At 33.6% G+C, this 22708-nt stretch overlaps 1 protein-coding gene across 2 annotated transcripts; it reads left to right on the top strand.

The window, feature by feature from the left end:
- Positions 1 to 1846: 1846 nt before the first annotated feature.
- On the top strand, positions 1847 to 18161 carry LOC108916932. Of its 2 annotated transcripts, XM_018723273.2 has the most exons (11): positions 1847 to 2113; positions 3240 to 3432; positions 7483 to 7659; positions 7718 to 7956; positions 8018 to 8326; positions 8383 to 11841; positions 12391 to 13912; positions 14459 to 15043; positions 15099 to 15268; positions 15416 to 16241; positions 16830 to 18161. In XM_018723273.2, the coding sequence occupies exons 1-11, from the start codon at positions 2027 to 2029 to the stop codon at positions 16835 to 16837; spliced, it is 7575 nt and encodes a 2524-aa protein (XP_018578789.1). In that variant the 5' UTR covers positions 1847 to 2026; the 3' UTR covers positions 16838 to 18161. The 2 variants fall into 2 exon arrangements, with proteins under 2 accessions (XP_018578789.1, XP_018578786.1); XM_018723270.2 differs by having other exon boundaries at positions 15416 to 18161.
- Positions 18162 to 22708: the final 4547 nt, after the last annotated feature.

Raw genomic sequence — 22708 nt, 5'->3', positions numbered from 1 at the left:
AAGAATTATGTGGTGGCCTGAAGATTTGTAGTTTGAGTTTTTGAGTTAGTGTGATTTGAAATGATTTATGATCAGGGTTATGACATGTGGGTGTTCAGGTTCAATGTATAACCTTTTTAATAGGGATATATTTCTACGAATTTGTATGCCTTTGCCTGGATTCTATTAACAAAATTTGTCTGTTGGAAACATGGATTTTCTCTCTTTTGCTATAAAATGTACAACAGTGTTTACTCAATATTACATAATCTCTTTACTTTAATCTTAAGCTGTTACTAATTTTAATACTTACACCCATTATTATCAGTGTTTTCTAGTGTAAATATTGATAACAAATGTTACTATTTATTCATATATTTTTCACTGTTATGGTATTAAGGAGAATTAATTTTTTACACAGAAATATTTAATTAAAGTCACTTTTGTCATATTGTGTTGTTTTTATTTAAAATCCTATAAAATAATGAGTAGATAGCCAAAAAAACAAAATAAATCTGCATTGAAAATTATGCAGAGTAAAATTTATTTGTTCCTCTAATTTAACCTTCAAGAGGTTTTAAAAATATTAATACAAAATTGCATATATAGTTTAACAATATGTGTATATTGCCTAGAAAATGCAAAGTATAAAATGCAATTTTCTGTAAACAGAATTTAAAAAATCTCCCAAAAGATAGGAAAATAGGAATAGAAAAAGTAAAGTTACAAAAAAAAACGTGCAAAATTTAATCTTGGTATCACAAGGCTTCAAATGAAAAAAATACAAATTCTCATTTCATCTTTCACAGTTGCTTAAGTAAGGAATACAGTAGACATTTTCAAAATGTAAATGTTCCTTTAATTCACCAAAATGTTTTTTAAGTGAAACCTATACATAAATTTTAAACTATATTCAAATATATTTGGTTAATAGTCGGGGAATCCCATTTTCTTCGATTTCATATTTTTCAATTTTCCCACCAAACCAATGGTTACGTGACGTCAAAATCGGATGTAAAGTTAAGTACCTACAACAATGAAAAAAAAGGCTTTCTATGTTGTGATGAAAATTGTTTAGCGGACACTGTATATTTTCCAGATAAGCCGAAATGTTATTAACAGTATAGGTACATCTTTCTAACATCAGCATAACCATGCGCCGCGCCGTTTAAAAAAATGAATCGTGAATGCACTATACATACATATTACCTACTATTAACGTCCACCCACATTAGATGCTTCAGAAATGTATTTTTCCTTGAAAAATACAAACTAGGTCGACAGACTAAACATTTTACAAGGTCGCATTAAAGAATGAGCACAACCTAGTAATTTTTACTGGTATTTAATTTTCTCCGATATATATTTTTCTATAAAATTTGTATTTTCTATTATATTGAATCTGTAGGCATAAAATACGCACCTACCTACTCATCAGTTCAAGTAAGGGATTTATTAATATGCACTTAATCATGTGATACAATCAAAACAAGTTTCATAGATAATGTGTCCACCTCGATTTGTTGACTCCTAAAATTAACCAACAGTGGAATAAAAAATGTGGGAAGATAATGACATTAATAGGCTAAAAGCAGATGTTTATGTGTTATCAGTTATCGCAAGTATTTTAAAGGGGGGGCACCATATTTGAAGTTATTTTTACACCATTTTATAATAGTTTGATGCCGGCCTGGTGTTGTTGACTCATGATTTATTTAACAGACAACAGACTAATAAAATAAGATCGTGAACATATAAAAATATGTGCCTTATCTCGAATTTAATGATAGCATAGCGGCGAATACGGTCTGAAACAGGAAGTGGTTAAAATACGATTTATGTTTATCGTAAATATTTCTTAAATTGTTATTAACTATTGGCAACAAGATAGTGTAATATAAGACATAAATAAATAAAACTAGTGATCTAGGCTAGGTGTGGATTGAGATGGTAGATTTTGGATTATTAAATTTCCCTCTTAAAAGTCGAGTGGTAGCAAGCGCAAGCGTAGTAGTAGAGCGTTTGCGTGCAGATAACTGGTGTAAATATGGCGTCGCAGGAGGAAGATAACAAACTTGAGTGTATTTCAAATGTAAACAAAGAGCAAGAAAGATACTTCTTAAATGTTTATAAGGTGAAGAACTTAATTTTCGTGCTTATAGTACATTAGTTTATTTAATTTTCGCATGTTTATTGTGACGAAAGTGTGTAGTTTCATATAGCATTGGCCGCCATGTTTCATCGGTGATTTGTAAAGAAAATTGAAGATTTTGGCCATCATATGTATACCACAACAAAATCGTCCAGTGAAGTATTGGCTCCTTTGTGTAGACTGTGTTTTATTAAAGTGCCACAATTGAAATGTTATCTTCGTAGTCCCAAACGCAAAAAGATTGCTAAATAGTTTGTTTAATTACTTACTACGGTTCCGATCAAGATGAGTTTAGTTAACGAAGAACAAAATTATTTCGCACCTTTCAAAGCACGTATCTCTTATTTTGTAATATTATTTATTTCAGGGCAAAAGTGATTTCATGGAGAATTAAAACCAGTTTCATCTTGTCACGTTTTTGTCCTTTAAATTCCTTCAAATTTGCCCTTCATGATATTGTTATATTATTATATCTATGTATTTTTGCATCTGCATGCCTCCTTAGAGCTTGTTGTAATATTAATGTATATATTTTTTTTATAAAATGAATTTTAACCATTCTTACTTTTATTATATTTATGTTCAAGTGGTGGTTTTGGTTTTTTTGGTGAAATCACTTGGCCTGTGCTTATTTTCATAGATAGTGCATCATTTTATTAATGTTACATTTGCTTTACATTACAAATCATAATTCAAAGTAATTGCAAATAATTCCCATTCATTGGAATTATTTATAATTTACTCTTAGTGCCTTTTCACACATGTTAGAACCGGGTTGCCAGCAGTACCAGCATTTTATTAAAGAACAAATATTTTTGTACCTGTTAACACTATTCAACAAGCAGTACCCAATCGGTAGTGACAGCCGGCTATCCGGTTTCAGCAAGTGTGAAACGGTACTTATTGTTGATAAAAACAGAAGCAGATATCAATATAATTTCCTTGCCTATATATATTAACATTGATCAACAAATAATATAACAAAATTGAAGTAGTAATTCCTTTGAATAGTGAATTAAAGCAGACAGTAGTTCCTCTCTTAATTGGTATTATAATTTTGCTCTTCTTGTATCCACAGATATCTTGTATCATGCAATTTTTTTTGCAGAAACACGAATACATTTTAAATAACAAGAATGAGTCGTTTGAAAACAAAGTAGAGTCACTGATCGATGTGTGGCAAAGTGTGGGAGAATTGAATCTGTCCAAGTTCGATATTCGCCATGTCATTCAAATTATGGATTGGGCTAAGTTGCATGCTCTGAATATCGTACTTACGGCTGAGTGGAATGCTTACAAAGGTAAGTTTTCTATATAATTCAAATGTTTGTATCAAAATTATAATAGTGCTGGTGACGCGAAAATTGCCTCCCCTACTTTTGTCCGTTATTGTTCGAGATACAATAAAAAGTAAGAATAAAGTTGTTTCATTTCATTTGTTTCATTCATTTGCTTTCATGGGGGGCTTTCATTTTAACAAAAATAGTACCGATTAGCAACAAATGTCAGTTCAGAGTAACTCTAAGTTGCTATTAGCAGCTACTAATACAGTGCAACCTCTTTAATCCGATCACATGCTAATCCGAACGGCCAAATCAGAATGATGACAAGAAAAGACTAGATCGCTTCATGCGTACGCGCGTAGTCGGCAGTCGGTTTGTTTGCCGATAGTGAAGAACACGTTGCGTGTCGTGTTTTGTGTAACAATTTTTGGAAGTAAGAAAAATAAAAAATGTGCAAAGCGTAAAATAATACATATATGTATACAGGGCTGGAAAATCCACATGGTCCATCTGCCTTTACATGAGAGCGACAAAGTAAAGTAAAGAAATCCGTGCGATAGACAAGCATGGCTATAGTGAAGACGTTTCATAATATGAATAGTCACCGCCCGTTTCGGGTTAGAAGTGGGAGTGACTATTCAGATTATGAAACGTCTTCAATGTAATCATCCTAGTCTATCGCACGGATTTCTATGACTTACTTTATCGTTCTCACGTAATGGCCGATGTACCATGGGGACTTTCCGAACCTGTATGTAACTACATGTTTATGTTTTAACTTTTGTGTGTCTTATATAATTTATATTTATATTGTTATAATAAAATGTGTATGTACTTACATAATATACATATGTACAAATCTTTATAGTATGTTCGATAATCTGAACGATTTGATAATACGAACAATGCCTGGCAATGTGGCGTTTGGATTAAAAAGGTTGCACTGTAGTTAGTATTTTTGCCAAATTGAAAAGCCCTATGGTATGTCGTAAATTTTTTTTTACGAACAGTATCTAAGAAATACGGAGGACAATTTTTGCGTGGCCACTCTGTACTACATGCAATATATATATTGGTAATATTCATTAGCCATTTTGGCATTTGCATCTGCGCATACAGTGTAGGAAAGTACCGATGGTCTATCAGAAGTTACGTGAGAGCGATGAAGTAAGCCATAGAAATCCATGTGATAGACAAGGATGGCTATAATGAAGGCATCTAATAGTCAACGCCCATTTCGCCCTTCCACAAATAAGAAGTGGATCTTATTTGTGGAAGGGCGAAACAGGCGGTGACTAAGAGACGCCTTCATTATAGCCATCCTTCTCTATCGCATGGATTTCTATGGCTTACTTTATCGCTCTCACGTAACTTCAGATAGACCATCGATACTTTCCTACCCTGTATATATCAGAAGGTGTAAAATTCAAATAATGAATGGTGTATTTTATATTTAAGAAATCAGTTCATGTGATAAAAGCTTTAAAATAAGGAGCAGGACATAATCCGATTTTGCACTATAAACCTAAAATATTGTCCGTTAGGCGGTGGTTTTAAGGGTGGAAATTCAAATGTAATACTTCAGGCAAATATACGTGTTAGACCTCGAATACCTGTATATTTGTTTTAAGCATTAGAATACTTATACAGGGTGTTTGTAAATAAGTGCGAAATATTTTAGGGGGTGGTTGCCGAAGTTATTTTGTGAAAAAAAGTTCATATAAACATAGGTCGAAATATGCTTCGTTTGTACGAGAATGCCACAACTTTTTCCCATTTTGATATTTTTTTAGAAATCCGCCGTCAATTCTGAATTAAATTGGTTGCTTCAATTTTTTTCGTAAGATGCATCTATTTTGAGGAAAAAAATTAAACATATTTTATTGTAGGTTTTGTTAATCTTTAATTTAAAGATGCAAGTAGAAATCTTTGGATCACCAGAAAAAATGCACATTTATCCCTCCAAAGCGTTTTTCAAATTTCGAGTCGATATCTTTAAAACTTTGAAATAATTAATAAAAATAAATAAAAAATTTAAATTTAAACTGTATCTCAGAAACGAAGCATATTTTGACCTACGTTTGTATGAACTTTTTTTCACAAAATAACTTCGGCAACTGCCCCCTAAAATATTTCGCACTTATTTACAAACACCCTGTATAAATTGGTAGATATATCTGTCATAACTAGTTGAGAGATTAAAAAGGAAAGGTGATATGTTGCTGATTTGATTAATTACAAAATACATTCACTTTGACGAATTGTTCATGATATCCTAATTTTATTGTTAATGTGATGTATTTTTTTTTATGTCATATTGTGCAACAGTAGGTGCTAGTACTATGTAATATTTGAGACAAGAAGTAATATGTTTGTACTTCTTTTCTTCTTAAATTGCTGTTTGCTAAATGTTTTTAAGATTCTTAATGATTGACTTGGACAAGAACAATGTTATGAAACGTCCTAAGTTGATCACAATATTGTAATTTGAGAATTAGTAGTGAAAAATATATTGAAACTATGCGACAAGTTATATTTTCTTGATTAATGATTGTTATTAAACTGTATGTAACATCTAAGAAATTGTGGTATGCCATGCCAAACGATTGATGCTATTTTGCTTGTATTTTTTTATAACGAACTGTATAATGAGCACTAAGTACAAAATTGGTAAGATGATTGCTGAAACATTACTCAGCTCCCTATCTAATTAATCTACTGACTGTCTGAAGCTAATTCGTAATAAAGGGAATGGAAAATTTATTTTTTATTATTTTCCACTTTTATCCATATCTGCGGAAAATAAACAGTAAAGTTTTCAATAATCAAGAAGTTCTAGAAAATATTTGTAAAAATTTAAAAAAGTGAAATGTAAGACATTACCTTATGTTTCCCATCAGAATGCAACAGTCAGAATGTCCATGTCACTGTTTTCAACTTAGTACTACAGCACAGCTCTCGGTGGACGGTTGACTTATAATCTGCAAGATATGAAATAAAACTTTTATTAATTTTTTGATAAAGGATTGATTAACAATAATAATAGTAGTAGTGCGAATAAATTTTTAACATACTATATATTATTATAGTAAAAACAAGAATTCAAATAATGCACATTTTTGAATTATCAAGTACAGTGGAATTCGATTATAACGACACCGCAAGAGACAGTGAAATTGTGTTGTACAAAACAGATGACGTAATAAACTACCAATTAATCTATACTTAAGGATGGAAATAAGTCACAATATACAGTTGGTTATGAAAAGCGAAATTGTAGTAACCGAACTCCACTGTACATTAGAAACACATACTTTGAGTACATTTACACTAGCACAGAGCCTTCACAAATGATACAAGCCACATGATCAGTAATTTTGTTTGAACAGTAATTTTATTTCCTTCATGTTGGCAATTAAATTTCGATAAAATTAAAAATTATTAAAACAATAAGGCCAAGCTTGCATTAAAACACAACATTCTGTTTCACTAGCTGTGATTGGTGTAATTTTTCATGAGATTCTATTCAGCTAAAAACCGATCGCATTATCTCGAGTTTAGATGTAATGGTTTGTTGTTGTAAACGAATCATTAATATTGGTGACACCAAAATTTAGGGAATTTTCGTTACCAGTAGCAGCCTTGTGATGTTGGTTGCCTAAGCTTAGCATTTACGCGGCTTGTAAACATTTATGAAGGCTCTATTTAGTTGCTTAATTTTGGTATATACAAATTATGTGTATTAAATTTATGCTACCAAATATGAGTAATTTTGTTAATACTTCAATATATACAACATTAATTGTTTAGAAAGTAGCTAAGTTGATATAAACATACTAAAAAAATAGTATTGGCAATGTGCGTTTAATGATTTAAAATTATGTTGGCAATTAAAGATACGTTGATAAGGTCATGACTTGCATCACTTAAATTCTTGTTTATAATAAATGTAATGTATAATTAATATTCTTCAATTTCTTGTTGATTTATCCGAAAATAAAACAAACATATCTTTTAGAATGTTGAAAAAGATAGTACTTATTTAGTTTTTAAAATAAAATATTATAGCGACTCATCAATCAAAACTTCTACAAGAAATTGAGAAAGCCCAAACTGAGCTGCTAAAACTCAACAGTGGATTTGCAACCAGATGTAAAAAGTTAGCTGATGTTGTAAAGAATCCTTGGGAGGATGGAGTTCTTATGAAGCTTATGAAAACTAAGGATGCAAAAATTGGACCAGAAGGTTCTTATTATTTATATGTAAATTTTGTATTTCATTATTTATATAATTTTATTTGTAGAGATTGAATTCTTTTGTGTGGAAACTGCATATGTCGTCTCTGTCCGCTTGAAAAAGTTGTGCGAGTCTCAATGTGAAGATTTAGCATTGAATTTAGTAACAGCATTCATGAATTGTAATAAACTCTCAAAAAATCAAAACTTCAGTCTGAATGCGACGGAGACTCAAATGTGGTTTATTTTTGATATATACATTGCTTTGCTGTATAAATTTCAGGAGAAACAAAAAATTGTTGTATTGGTAAGTCTCATGGACCTAAAATTATATATCGAATTGCTCTTAATATATTTATTTCTTGTAGTTGAAAGAATTGTCTTTTGAAGAAGGTTTGCAATTAGTGAAGCGTTTTGCCAAGAAACGAGTAAAAATATCGAAAATATGGAAGAACTGTCACCGAGTTGCTATATTAGCTACACAAATGTATATATCTCAAGCTGTAGTGAAATACTCCGAAGATCTTAGAGGAATTTTAGAAAGCTATATTGAAATGTATATATCAATGTGCAACACCGACAGTCTCCTTCACGATTTCCCTGATTCTATAAGACGTATTAGCAATCTTGCTGATGCTGCTGGACTATATGTTTTCTGTGATGTTATTCAGCGAAAAGTAATCATGTAACTATATGCTTTTCTTCTGTCTAACTTTTTTATATGTTTTTCTAGGCTATTACTCTGAAGACTTTCATTATTGAAATGTACATTAGAGCCTTAACAACCGATATGAATGATTTGGAACGTCAGAAAGATGCAGATGAAAAGGAAAAAGTGGCAGCTATAACTTCTAGATTGGCCGCAGCATTTTGTAACTTAGCCGATTTCTTAGATGAGCACGTGAAAGTAGCAAGAGAATGTGTTTTGACAGCTTTTAGCTTAGAACCAACAAAAGAACGGTTAAGAAATATAGAAGAACTAGCCAGGAGAAGTGGATTTCAAGTCTTGGATACAGGTCAAGAATGGAAATGCAAGCTCCATCCTCCAGTTTTGCCTTCGGATGATATCGCGTGGATTTGCCCTGAGTGTGGAGACTGGATGTGCAAGCCACAGTTGAATATACCCTTAAAAATTAACATGGCACTTAATGAAGCATTACAGAACTCCGTTTTAGGAATTTCTGAGGCTTTATGTGATGACCTAGTTGTATGTTTATCGAATCCAAGGTACCAGATACTAAGTTGGTTTCTCCCATGGGATGATTTACATAGGCTTTGTATTATGTATTTGCAAGATCCTCAGACAACTAAAAACTTTGTTACGGAGTTGAAGTTTGTCGATATTGACTATTCCATTTTCAAAGGTATAAAAAGGGAACCTCTGGATGAGCTAGCTGGTATCGAACGAGGTTATGAACAGTATTTGGATCAAGATTTTGTTTCTGATGCAGAATCAAGTACTGTTAGTGAAGATTCTATGTCACAGGATTCCAGACCATATAGTTTAGGTAGTGATGGAGCTGGTGAAGGCCCTTACTTGCCACTTCCCCCTCAACCTAAATCTGATCCAAATACGCTTAAAAGTCTTCGGATGTTTCGACCTAATCTTAAAAGATCAAGAAATGCGGGACCTGGTGATAACCGTCCGGAGAAATTACACAAAACAGATGGTAATGCTGTTAATACAACTCACCCCACTGCTTCGAATACCAGAGACAAAAAGATCAGCTTAAGCAATTATTTAAATGGAATCACAGGTCCACCACAAGTACCAATATCTGATGATCCAAATAATCAAATGTCTCAGTCAAAAAACGTAAAGGCTGCCACATTGCCTCCACTTGGTGGGCAAGTGGCGAAGAAAGAAACCAACCTAATCCAAGTAAAACTCCAACCTCAAGATCTATTTCGCAAGATGGAAAAAACGTACCCGACTTTCAAAAACCTAGTGGATCAGGCACTCAAACCCTACAATCAGTCAACCAATACCATATCGGAAACAACAAAACGGGATCTGATGCTCAAATTGTTAAGCAGGCACTCACTCAATGGTTCCAAAGAAAACAACAATTACAAGCACTTAAACGCAAGCAGTTTGGAGAAAGCTCTGGATCCTACAACCCAGAACGAATCCCTCGGCAGAAACTTGATGAAAACCAGCAAAGAAGTCAAAACACAGGAATCAGTCAACTCACAGACATGTCAAACTGCTCCCAGCCCCAATCACACTTTAGAGAAAATATCAAAGATCCCAGATATGGATCAGTTAAAAATCAAATTGCACAAACTGAATCATCAGCAAACCAAATGGAGTTCACAGGTCAATGTAGACCAACAGCGTCCCAATTGTACGAATGTGGCAACCAATACACCACGTCCTTTCTTAAAATGTCGGAAAAATCTGTATTATCACAACAGTCGACAAACAAATTCAAACCACAAACAGGACAAAACTCAATCCATAACAACTACCAAACGGGACAGCTTGCAAAATTACTCTCTTCAGAACTCGCAAAATGTGGATCATATCCTAAGTCCGGACAAGGAGGTAGCTCCTCATCCATCCTTAAGTCAAGCAAAACAACAAAACAAAAATCTGAACAAAACTTCAAACAACAACCACTTGCTAAACGAAGTATATCTCCAAAAGGACAAACCTCAAGTAGTTTTGGAGAAATTGCGCTTACCCAATATTCAGAATATGGACATAGACAAAACACTAGTAGTGCCTCTCACATGGAAATTGATGAGCAGTTTAGCGCCTTCCTGCATCAAGAACGACTTCGAGCCGATAAAGAAAGAAACTTGTCTGCCGCTTTGCAAAACATCATGCAACAGCTCGAACGACATAGACAGCAAGGAATCGGGTCAGAAGACGAAAAATCAAGTGAAAATATCAATACCAGTGCAGGAAGCTGTAAACAATGAAGATAGTGATAAAAGGTGCAATAATATTGGGAAAAATGTGCAAAAAGAGGATTGTGTTGAAAAGTCTGAGCTAGTTGTTTCTAAAATGATTGCTCACGAGAAGTCGACGTCCAAGAATTTTTTGGGAATAATTGATAATGGGATTTTTTCTGATTTGGCTGATAAATCTGAGGAAACGTTTTTTCAAAATAATAATGATTACTCGAGTTTAACAAAGAATATGATGAAATTTGAAGACATCCCAGAAGACGAATTACCAAAGAATATTAATTTGACTGAAAACATTAGGACTTACACGAAAAAGTCTACAAAAAGGCTACCTGTAGTAAATGAAGACTGTGTTAATCTTCCCAAGAGGAAAGATAAATTAGACTTTTGTAGAAATGTAAATATTAGTAGTAGTAATAATAGAGATAAGAAACCACATTCCAATGTACAAAAGCCCCAGACCAACTGTAAAGAATTAAAAATTGTTTTGTATCGTCTCCCCTCGAACTTGATTGAAACTGGAAAGTTTGCTGCTGAGGGAGAGTATCCAAGTGTCAAACGAAAATGTGATAGAGGAAAAACTCCTCCAAAAAATGGCAGAAGACGTAAGAGTATGGATAAGTCTGACAACAAACATGATACTGCACCAAATCGAGTACAAAATTATAATCTTTCGCCTCTTCAAGATATTAATTCAAGGGTAATTCCCAAGGAAAATTCTAAATCCTGCTGTGATGTTATAAACAAAGTAAAGTCCACTGAGGAGATCAAGCTTCCTCAAGTTCTACTCGAAAGAATCCACCTCGATAATAAGAATTATGCCAGATCTGTATTAGCAAATGTTCCCGGTCTAAATGATTACCAAATGATCAGACCCACTAATGTCAACCATATAGTTAATGTTGTCCAAGTCTCGGGAGGAAGATCATCACAGAATGTTCCGATGCAAACAACACAAACTAGTACACAAGTCAGCCCTCACATTCAGCGAATCGGCCAACCTCGTGTCGCAGATCAGAAACCAGAGCATTCTAGTTCTATACCATCTACTACTACTTTTACAACTACTACTACAACTGCTAAGACTACAACCACACAGCCTTCAACACTTATCAACATACTTTCTCAGCAAATTATTCGGCCAGTGACGGCCCAGAGCAATGCTGTGAGGAGACAAGCTCCACTTATCAATATTTTATCACAGCAAATTATAAGGCCGTCTCAAATGCAGAAAACGACAACTAATACCACCATTCCCACAACTGACAGCAACCAGGTGAGTCGGTACAAATTTAATTTCATACCTTTCCAGTCTAGAGGTCTACAGCATGAAATTGGTCATATTGTGGATCATTTAAAGATTTGTTATTTTGAATCATGTATCGCTAAAGGTGTAAGATGTATTTTATGTTGTTAAAATTTTGGGAATGATATTCATTTTATAAAATGGCTCATTTAATCATTTCATTAATGACAAAAGTTATTTGATATAAAGTCAACCACTCTGGCTGCTCTTAATTTTTTTCATATAAAAATTTTTTAATTTTAATAAAGTTTAGTAAGCTAATATTCTTATGTACAGATGATACTTTTTGATAGTGAATCGATATTCAAATATGAATAAAAATTTCACTCCATTTTGTTGAATGACGCTATTAAATTATTAATAACTATTTTGGATCTGAATTTCTGACTAACATTTTTTATACTGATCACTAAAAATCTAGTAGGTTAAAAATTAATTTAAATAAATGTGTCTCTTGAATACTTTTAATCATTTATAAACCATTTCCATCATATATTTAATGAGTAACTTTTTTTATAGGTAAAACCCATACTAACAAGTGAACAAGCTGTCAACAGTCAAGTCAATAATGTTCTTAAAAATGCCAATACTGAGCTAAAAACTGGCACCCCAGTAACGAGTGCTCAAGGTGGCACAATTGTGCAATTTATTTGCAAATCAGCCTTACCAAAGTTTCAACAAGCATTTGGAAAAACTGTTTATCAGAATAACAGTGAATCATCTACAACTACCACAAGCACCGTCGAATCGTCTACTGTAACAGTAGACAGTAAAAAGAATATAACAACAAAAACTGTACCAGTAAATGTACAACCAATTCAAGGAAGTGTTATATACAGTAGGCAAATGCCCGTGGGGCAAACTATAAGTCTAATACCTCCAGGTGGCACTACTCGTCAAGTGTTCCGTATAGCAACTTCAAACTCTGACCAGATCAGCTTGGTTAAAGACAGTGTCATTCACAGCAAAATGAGTGCATTGCTAGCAGCTGCCTTACAGGGTCGACAAAAAAGTTCTGAAGAACCAACCTCTGGCGATGAAAAAGTAACCCTCGCCCGCCCGACGCTTGTGCAAAATGCTCGAATTGTAAAACCGGTGCAGTTGCAAATACCTACGAATGTTGTACGTGCGCCTAACAGTAATTTAAGCTCTACAACTTTAGAACAGTTAAGGGAATTCGACATGGTTTACAAGCAGATAAAAGAACGTAGTAGTAGTACGACTCCAGCAGAAACAAGTAATAGCCCACCAGAGAGCCAAGAAGTTACACAGCAGCGAATCAGTGTCACTTACGTCAATCAGTTACAGAAATACACTCAGTTGTCGCCAGTTGTCGTTGTGAGCAGTTACAGCAATCTCCAACCTGCTGCTTCGCCAGCTCTTAGTGTTACTTCCCAGGGAAGTTCGAGTCCTTGCGTCACGCCAGCACCGACACCCACTTTACCTAAAATAGCTACGAAAAGTTCGAAAGGAAAGACTTTGAAGAGTACTACAACTAACAGCACGACTAAGTCATCGCCAATACCAAAACCTCAACAGAAGCCACAAGAAGACGAACATACAACCCAGAGGATTTTTGATATCTTAGCGGAGTATGCGGAGCAGTTACGTAATTCGCCAGATTTGAATAACAAACCAGCGCCAAGGCGTAGATCGAACCCTCCTACTAATCCTAGTCAAAACTCCAAACGTAAGAAATCTTCAACCAGCGCTAAGAAGTCTGGGCAGTCGAGTAGCACTATAGAAATTGACGCAGATGATATTACGGTAGGCAGCGAGGATAGCTCCGGAGGTGGCATCGTTCAACTGTCAGTGACTGATGACGAGCAGTCACAAGCAGCAACAGTTAACACGCCTGAGTCTACAGAAAATTCTAGCCCATCTAGCTCAAGACAACTTATTTTGACGGATGGTAATGCTTGCGGAAATCAATCCAGGAATCTTATCATTGCGGATTCAAGTGTTGGGGAGGCACTGAAAATGCCCAATACTGCTGTTATCGTGCCTGGCAGTTATATCATGCCTGTTTCCATGGTCAAAGGTAAGCAGACATTTTTTATATTGGTCAATATATATTCCTCAAAACAGGAAGTCATGTATTTGACAATTTATTAAAATACAAATTATATAATTTCACAAATCACTTTTTCACATTACAAAGTGTCGTGAATTAATTCAAGACGTCGTTGCGCCTTCAGAATGCGTCAGGTGCATATTTTCAGTAAAACGTGTTAAGTCGTGCACATTCGATGAACATGAAACCACATAATCTGGTAAAAAACCAGCAGTCAAATATTCTTAAATGAAAAAAGCCAAGAAACGGTTAAATAAAATTCACATATCCCAATTTAAAGGTGCAACGATGACGTAATAAAACTTATGGGGTACTTTCATGGTTCTGTAAATTTGACTTTTGTCATTATCAAGCTTTAAATAATAAATTTGCTATAATTAAAAAAGGGTGTACTATAATTTTTTATGTTACAAATTGTTCTCGTTTCTCTTCAATTTATGTTGTTTAACATTTGTAAAACTATGTAGATATGTCCATCCGTACACTCGCAAATGAAGCAATCTTTGATCATAGGTGGCCAGCAAATTGCTGTGGTGTCAGGCGGCAGTAAAATCCTGGCAACAGTTCCTGCTAGGTCTGGTCAGAATATGTTATTATTCCAAAGCTTTACAAACCAAAACCGAAAAGGTGCTATATCCGCAGTTAAATATTCCACCATTCAACCGATATCTGGAATATCATCTCAAAGTTTGGCAGGAGTTAGTGCACAGCCACCGGTAATCTTACCATCGAACTCTGTCGCAACGGCCGTAGCGCTTGGTCAACCGTTGACACTGAAGAAATTGAATGATGATAGAGATAGTAACGAGTTATTGCTGACCATTTCACATCCTAAGGCTGATAGCAAAAATCCAAATGAGTTGCAGCAACCAGATAGTAGCACTAGTGTATCTAGTGACAGCACTGATATTAAGATAGAGGAAACAGCTTTGCAGTCGGATAGTTCAAATGAGAAAATTTTCCAGACGTTTCAGAAGTCTGTTATCACTAATTCTGTCGCCACCTCCGTTATTGCCACCACTTCCACATCTGGCATTAAGGAAGATGTGAATACCTCTCAAAATATAATTAATATGACTTTGACTTCAGACAATAAAGGTAAGGAATATATATTTTTTTAATTATATGAAAGAACTCGGTTATCCTGTTTCAGCTGAATCTAAGTCGACCGAAAGAATGCAGTCTGTTCTGGTGACCGCTTGTTCCTCAAATGGACCCATGTTGTCACATACTACTCCCAGATATAGGAAACCTTCCGAAACTGTTAGAACAAATAATAACGACCTGCCAAATAAGGAGGAATTTTTACATAATGGAGAAAAGGCAAGCGATTAATTTGATTAAATATGTTATTTTACTTTTAATTATGATGCAAAAATTTTGATTTTTATATTACAGCATTTGCTAAAAAAATATCAATACTTTAAATAGCATTTATTGACTTGAAAATTGATAACCGTTTCTTTACAGACAAGCAGTAATGAACAAAAGACCTTCCGAGGCCATGTGACTTATTACACAAACAAAGCAAAGAAAATATATGCCGATTCTCAAAAAATTGACAGTGAAATGCAAAAACAAGCCGCAATGGAAAGAGAGCTGCGTTTACAGAAGTCCCTGTCGGAAGAATGTGAGGACTTGGGTGTAGATGAACCCAGCACTAGCGATTTATTTCCAGAAGCTGATTTACTGTTCGATTCGAATCACTCGCCATCGTTTGATCAATCGTCTCAAGATATTATAAAACGTACACCCCACAGCAGTGAAATAAAGGAGGAGGTGAAGGCGGCTATGAATTTATTCAGTGATGATGAGAATTCCAGTTCTCTTAGAACGGATTTATTTGAATATGTTGAATACCAAACGGTTGAGACGGAATTAGACTACCAAACATCGTCGGGATGTGAAGATAATACACTATTAGCAAAATGTGCGACGATGTCTGAAGTAACACTGAACTCGCCTATTTCACCGGAACTGTACACAGAAACAAGTTTGAACAAATATAAATTCAAGTATAGCAATAGGAAAAAAGGAGAACGAGTAAAATCCAACGATTTTGGAGGAGAAGTAGTTTCCAGCTCCGAAGATACCATCGGTAGCACGGAATTGGGAAAAATGAACTGCGACGATGACAGTTTCAAAGTGGTGCATGTGGCTATAACAAAAACAGATATAGTGAAAGAAGAGGACAAGTGCGAGCTGCACTGCGAAGAAGATCTAGATTCGTCGAGTGGAAGAGGAGCACGAAGGAGTGTTAGGAAGCTCTGCTCCTGCTGCAACGGATCACAAGATGGTAATATATCGAGGAAACGACCTCATTCTTCCAGGCCGCAAACACCGGCATCTCCGCACAAGAAGGCCTTTCTTAATAAAAAAAGATAGTGCACCATTGTACATTTTAGCAAGTTCTAATTGTTGTTTATAATTTTTTGTTGGTTGACTTAGAAAGTTGGAAAGTGGTCGCTGGTCACACTTTAGTACAAATTATTGTATTGACAGCCGGTGTTTAGTGTCTGAGAGACTTCATTACTTGTATAGTAATTGCTACGTTTGCAATCTTTTAGTACCTCTAATTGTAAATTCTCCTCGTATATGTAAAATATTTAAATTATATGTGCAGTTTGTCGTTGTATATATTTAATTTAATAGATAATTTATCACAGACAGGCTCTATTACCTGTCTAAAAAACCATATTGCTCTTGGATATTGGAATGCAATAAGTTACTCATACAGTGTGTTAACTTTTATTATGCAAATAGCAATGTAAATTTTCTACTTTTATTTAGGGTAGATATATTCAAACCACACCACATTTTACATTTCACAATTTATTTTACAGCAGTTCCAGATATTTCAATTTGCCTTATTTTTTACTTTCAGGTATATAATGTAAATGACCTAGAGGAACACCATTATCTGTTGAAGAATAATTAATTTAAATAAATCACCAAAATGAACTTAAACAAAAATTAGATATGATCGTTTGACAAGGCTTGGTTTGTAAAATAATTAATTTTAATAATCAATAAAACAAAAAAATATATAAATGCAGTGTCGGTTTGAACTGTATTACTCTTTGCTGTTACTAGTTTTTACCCTTGTGTGCGTTAGTTTCCATTTTTGTGTTTTATAAAAATTACGTTTGTTACTTTTCAAAAAAGTATAGTCGCATTCATTTTAGCTCCTGTTAATTGACTTTTGAATTACATAACATTTTATACAGAGCGTTACTCTATGGACAAGCCTTAGTTCTAACTCTGGGAAAATTTGTTGCCATGATTTGAGTGATTTTATCTGAAATACAGGGTGTATCATAATTAATAGCACAAATTAAAACAGCTGTAAGTACAATGCATATACTTGAAGCAAAAAAGCCTTAGTAAACATGGGTCTACAAACACACCGTTTTTAAAATACAGGGTGTCGATAAAATAACAATTTTTTTCAGTTTTTTGACGATACAGAACTCAAATTAACATTAGCTACTTTGGAGCATTAATTCAAATTTTATTATTGCATTACTATAGGAGAAGGTCATTTTCAACATAAACGTATGCGAGGGGTCAAATTCCGTGGCTATAATAAATTTATAAATTAAAAAAATACAACCGTTCATGTTAGAGTTTTTGACGGTGAATATCTTGTTTGTATAGAAAACATTAGCAGTTTAAAATATGGTTTCAAAATGCCAATTTTTCCCAGTCGGAAAAATTAGGGGCAAACGAACTTTGCCCAATCCTAAAATCTCCGCCACTGTCAGATGAATGTGTGAGTGTGTGTTTTGAAATGGCACTGGTTCATCACCAAATAACCAGCCTTTAATCAGATGAATAAAAATTGAATTAGTGCTCAAAAGTAGCTAATGTTAATGATAATACGTTTATAAAATTTGAGTTCTGTATCTCAAAGTTCCTGATATATTAAAAAACTGAAAGAAATTAATTTTTTTATCACTCTATATGTCGAAAACGGTGCATACTGTATTTGCGGACCTATGTTTACTAAGACATTTTTGCTTTTAGTATCGTGTACTTACAGCTGTTTCAATTTGTATTATTAATTATGATGCATCCTGTATACAGCTTTGTCTTAACCCATATTTTATAGACAGACGAATAGTAATATCAGTAAATAAGGGCGCCTTTCTTGTACACAGGGTCGGAAAGTCCCCATGGTTCATCAGCCGTTACGTGAGAGCAATAAAGAAAGTCATAAAAACCCGTGCGATAGAGAAAGATTTCTATAAAGGAGGCGTCTAATAGTCACCGTCCATTTCGCCCTTCCACAAATAAGATCCACTTCTTATTTGTGGAAGGGCGAAATGGGCGGTGACTATTAGACGCCTTCATTATAGCCATCTTTCTCTATCGCACGGATTTCTATGACTTAGTTTATCGCTCTCACGTAACGGCCGATGAACCATGGAGACTTTCCGACCCTGTATATGTAAAATTTTTAATGGATATTTTTTAATAGATACTTTTTAAAGACGATTCAATATAATTTATTCATATTTTAAATTTAGACGCAGCCAGATATATTCTCAAATCCCACATCTTGTGTAAAGATTAATTCTAGGGTTGACTTACTATTTTTCATCCTTAATATTCTAGTTTTTATACTTTTTTTTAAATACTGTAATATTAATATCTAGACCAGGGGTCGGCAAGTAATATTAGGTGGGGTCCGGTTACTTTTCAAAATTTTTAATGGAAGTCCAGAAAAAACATATTTCTTACAAATTTTTTATTTTAATTTGCACTCAAATTTCTGCTTGTTAACCATTAAGAACTCAAATCAATCGCACAATTGTATAAAAAATGATAAAGAGTGGCACACAAACATAAAAAAATATTTTTTAAATAATTTGAGTAATTTATACTTTAAAAAAAATTTTTTGGGGTCCAGTATTTTACCTTCTGCGGTCCGCCAGTTGCTGACCTCAGATTTAGACAATTATAGAAAAACTTGTTTGGCGTGGATAAATCAAGCCGATTTTGAAATGATTACGTATTAGGATTTATTTGTAGTGTACTATTTTTGTAGTATACCTATGATTAAAAAGAAAACAATTGAAAATAAAAATGCACCATCTTGTAAAACTTTAAATTTTTTTTAAATGATACCTTAACAACTAAAGTACTTGTTTTATAGAAATTGTTCAAAATAGTTCACATTTGAAAAATTATTCATTTTTAAAAGCAAATTTGTACACAAAAGTATCCTTATTTTCGGATGTGCGATGTCTGTGCTAATAATAGCTCTGATCGCGGAGTCGCTGAAACCAGTTCGGAACCAGTCAGAAGCAATCGCCCAGCCACTTCCTTTACGCTATGCTTGTGGGAAATAGCACAGAAAGCAGCCGGACTACTGCCTCTGACCGATCCCGGACCAATTTGACTGGCTCCGCAAACGAAGCTATCATCGAGAGACAATTTGAAACCACTCTTGATATTCTTTTAAAAATTTTAGAATAAAACTAACTGCAGCAATTCAATGGTTGTAGAGTATTTTAGTTTTATGTTCAAGACTGTTGTGTCATGTGACGTGTGATAAAAGATTAGTTTTTTGTTCTCTGTATAGTAATTATTTAATTCTTGGAAGTAAAGTTTGAGCAAATGTGTATATTTCTTGTAATCTATTTACAGTGAATAAGAACATACTTAGCCCTTAGGCCCATTTTTTTGTGTACATATGTATATTATGTTATGTATTGTCAAAATTCAAAATAAAAAGTTTTGATGAAACAAGCAGTTTAGTAAGACCTTTCTAATATAGCGTTCATTGTTTCTTTTTGGGTAAAAGATGCTGTTTGTTAATCAAAATATGTTGTTTATATAAAAAATAGGGCTTATTATTTATAAGAATTATAAAAGTATTACTTTACTACTAATACATTTATGAAATTGTATTACTATAGTTCGATGAATTATTAAAGAATATTTCAAGTATTGATACGATTTATTTTATCCTTTGTTAAAAAATCTGAGCTATGTATACTCATTCTTGTAGTGTATGCAGTATGCAAATTATATTTGTATAAGATAAATCTTTGTATGGTTTTTTATTACAGTATTTTTTCCAATAAATGTTCTTACAAAATATAATTTTATTTTTAATTGTACTTTGATATCGCAGGTGCCAAATTTAAATGTTTTGGCTTAGAATTTGATTTTTTAACTTTGTAACAGTTTATAAATTAACATGATAAATATTGTATAATATCACTGACAGTTACTTTTGTACTTTTTTATTTACCTGTCAGTGATATTTTTCATATTCTGTTATGTATAGAAAATTATAAATCAAATAATTCTTTTTTATATAGCGAGTGATTTTCATTGGTGCTAGGTCCCCTTCCCTTCACTAGATCACTTTTGACTAATATGAAAATTAACAGGAAAACATGTTTAATTTTTTAACCAAGTTCCATAAGAAACGTGCAATTTACTTGCGTTTTTGCCACCCGTGAAAATTTTTAACCAGTTTCTTTAGAATCAAGTTCTTTACTACATGAGAGTTTGCATATTCACCCATATTGACACAATGATTACTATAATATCCAATGTACATACTCCACAATACTGCTTTCCTGAAAAATTGCTCAAATAACGCGTCGATCAACGCCAACAATAGTAGTATACAGGGTGTGCCATTTAACACGCCCTCTGCCAATGTCTCCGAAATGAATACATTTATTTTAGATCCGGAAATTGGGATTGTTAGGTCCCTCGAATAGCTTCAAATTGTAGTTAGAACTGTTAGTTCAAATATTTCTGTATAGATGGCGCGGCGATACTAAAAAATTTTTTGTTGCCTGGAATGTAGAAATACAGCCCATCTGAAAGATCGTTAAATTTTAAGTAATTTTTGTAATATAAAGTTTTTCCCTATATTTACTTGTTTTCGAGATAAGTCGACTTCAATATGTAATGTATGATATAACAGGAAAATCTATTATTTTATCTAAATCACACCGAGACAAAATATTCTTTTAAAATATTGTTATAATGACTTCATTCGCACCACTAACTAACAAACAATAAATTATAAAAAAACAAATGATCAACTACAGAAAAAAAATTGTACAATGGTAAATCGTATAGTTAAATTGAAAGACGCAAACTGATAAAACTGTAATTATTGGAAAACTAATATGTGTCATCTGTCATTGTTTTGTTTTAAACAACCAAACATAACCTACGACTACATTTATTAATAACATTTGATAAAATATGGTTCGACTCTGCCCCTTATAAGATTTACCATTGTACAATTTTTTTTCTGTAGTTGATCATTCGTATTTTTAATAATTTATTGTTTGTTAGTATGTGATGTGAATAAAGCTATTATAACAATATTTTAAAAGAATACTTTGTCTCGATGTGATTTAAATAAAATAATAGATTTTCCTGTTCTATGATACATTGCATATTGAAGTCGGCATATCTCGAAAACAAGTAAATATAGGGAAAAACTTTATATTACAAAAATTACTCAAAATTTAACGATCTTTCAGATGGGCTGTATTTCTACATTCCAGGGAACAAAACATTTTTTAGTATCGCCACGCCACCTATACAAAAAGATTTGAACTAACAACTCTAACTACAATTTGAAGCTATTCGAGGGACCTAACTACTCCAATTTCCGAAACTAAAATAAATTTCTTCATTTCGGAGATATTGGCAGCGGGAGTGTTAAATGGCATACCCTGTATAGTTAATTATACATCTCTTCATCATAGAGTTCCATTTTGACAGCTCATCATCAACTATATACATCGAAATAGGAGAAGTTACATTTGTAACAACTTTTACACCATTCATCTTAATACAGGTATCTAAATAAGTTGATGAACTGTCCGTTTAATCGGGACAGATTTAGAATTTTCGCCATGTTCAAATAAACTAAGGGATTGACTCCAACTTCTTGCGAAGATATATAGCGACTTGAAGATGACCTGTTGACAATATTTTTTCTTAAATATCTTCTAAACCAATTTTATTTGTAACAAATGTGGTACACGTTTTTGGCTATTTATGACCCATATTTACAAGACCACAAAAGATGCTTGGACTCATTTTTCACCATGGGCGTAGCTAGAAGCTTTGTTTGATGTGGGCCCAGGGCACTATGCTCTATGGAAGCCTCTAAAAAAAAACCCTCGCAATCAGCGATTTAAAGACTTAAATTTTCATTTATTTTTTTTTATTTAAATAAAATTTCAAAAACCTGAACACGTTTTGATTTGATTATAAAAAAAAAGTCACAACTTGCCCATATAACAAAGCACCGGACTTTCTGGGGTGACCCCGTGCACACCCTGCCCCCCCTTGCTACGCCCATGCTTTTCACAGCAACGTTGATATATTTGTCGATATTTTTCCTCTGAGAATTTTTTTTTATCAAGGTACCCAAGAAAAAGTGGGTTCCATGCTATCTATTGCTAAAAACGTGTACCAAATTTGGACACTTATCAACAGGTCAACAAGTTCAAAAATTGATCTATGATGTACAAACTAAATGCGTACAGGCTGGTGGAACATGGACCTACTGATGACTGTACGTCTACATGACCCAACTCGTCGTACACACCACGTGTGTTACGTCCGAGTTTTACGTTAAAACATACATATCTACAACGTACGATGTTGATTTGGTATTAGGTCCTATTCTAAAAAGCATTAGTATGTACGTATATGAATAGTATGTTAAAAGATGGCAAAACAAAGTAAATCTAATTCGAAGTGTATACA

The sequence above is a fragment of the Anoplophora glabripennis genome, unplaced genomic scaffold (genome assembly GCF_000390285.2).
Source record: "Anoplophora glabripennis isolate ALB-LARVAE unplaced genomic scaffold, Agla_2.0 scaffold2, whole genome shotgun sequence".
Lineage (NCBI taxonomy): Eukaryota > Metazoa > Arthropoda > Insecta > Coleoptera > Cerambycidae > Anoplophora > Anoplophora glabripennis.
Note: the sequence above shows the minus strand (reverse complement) of the source record. Positions and strands in the feature narration are given on the sequence as shown.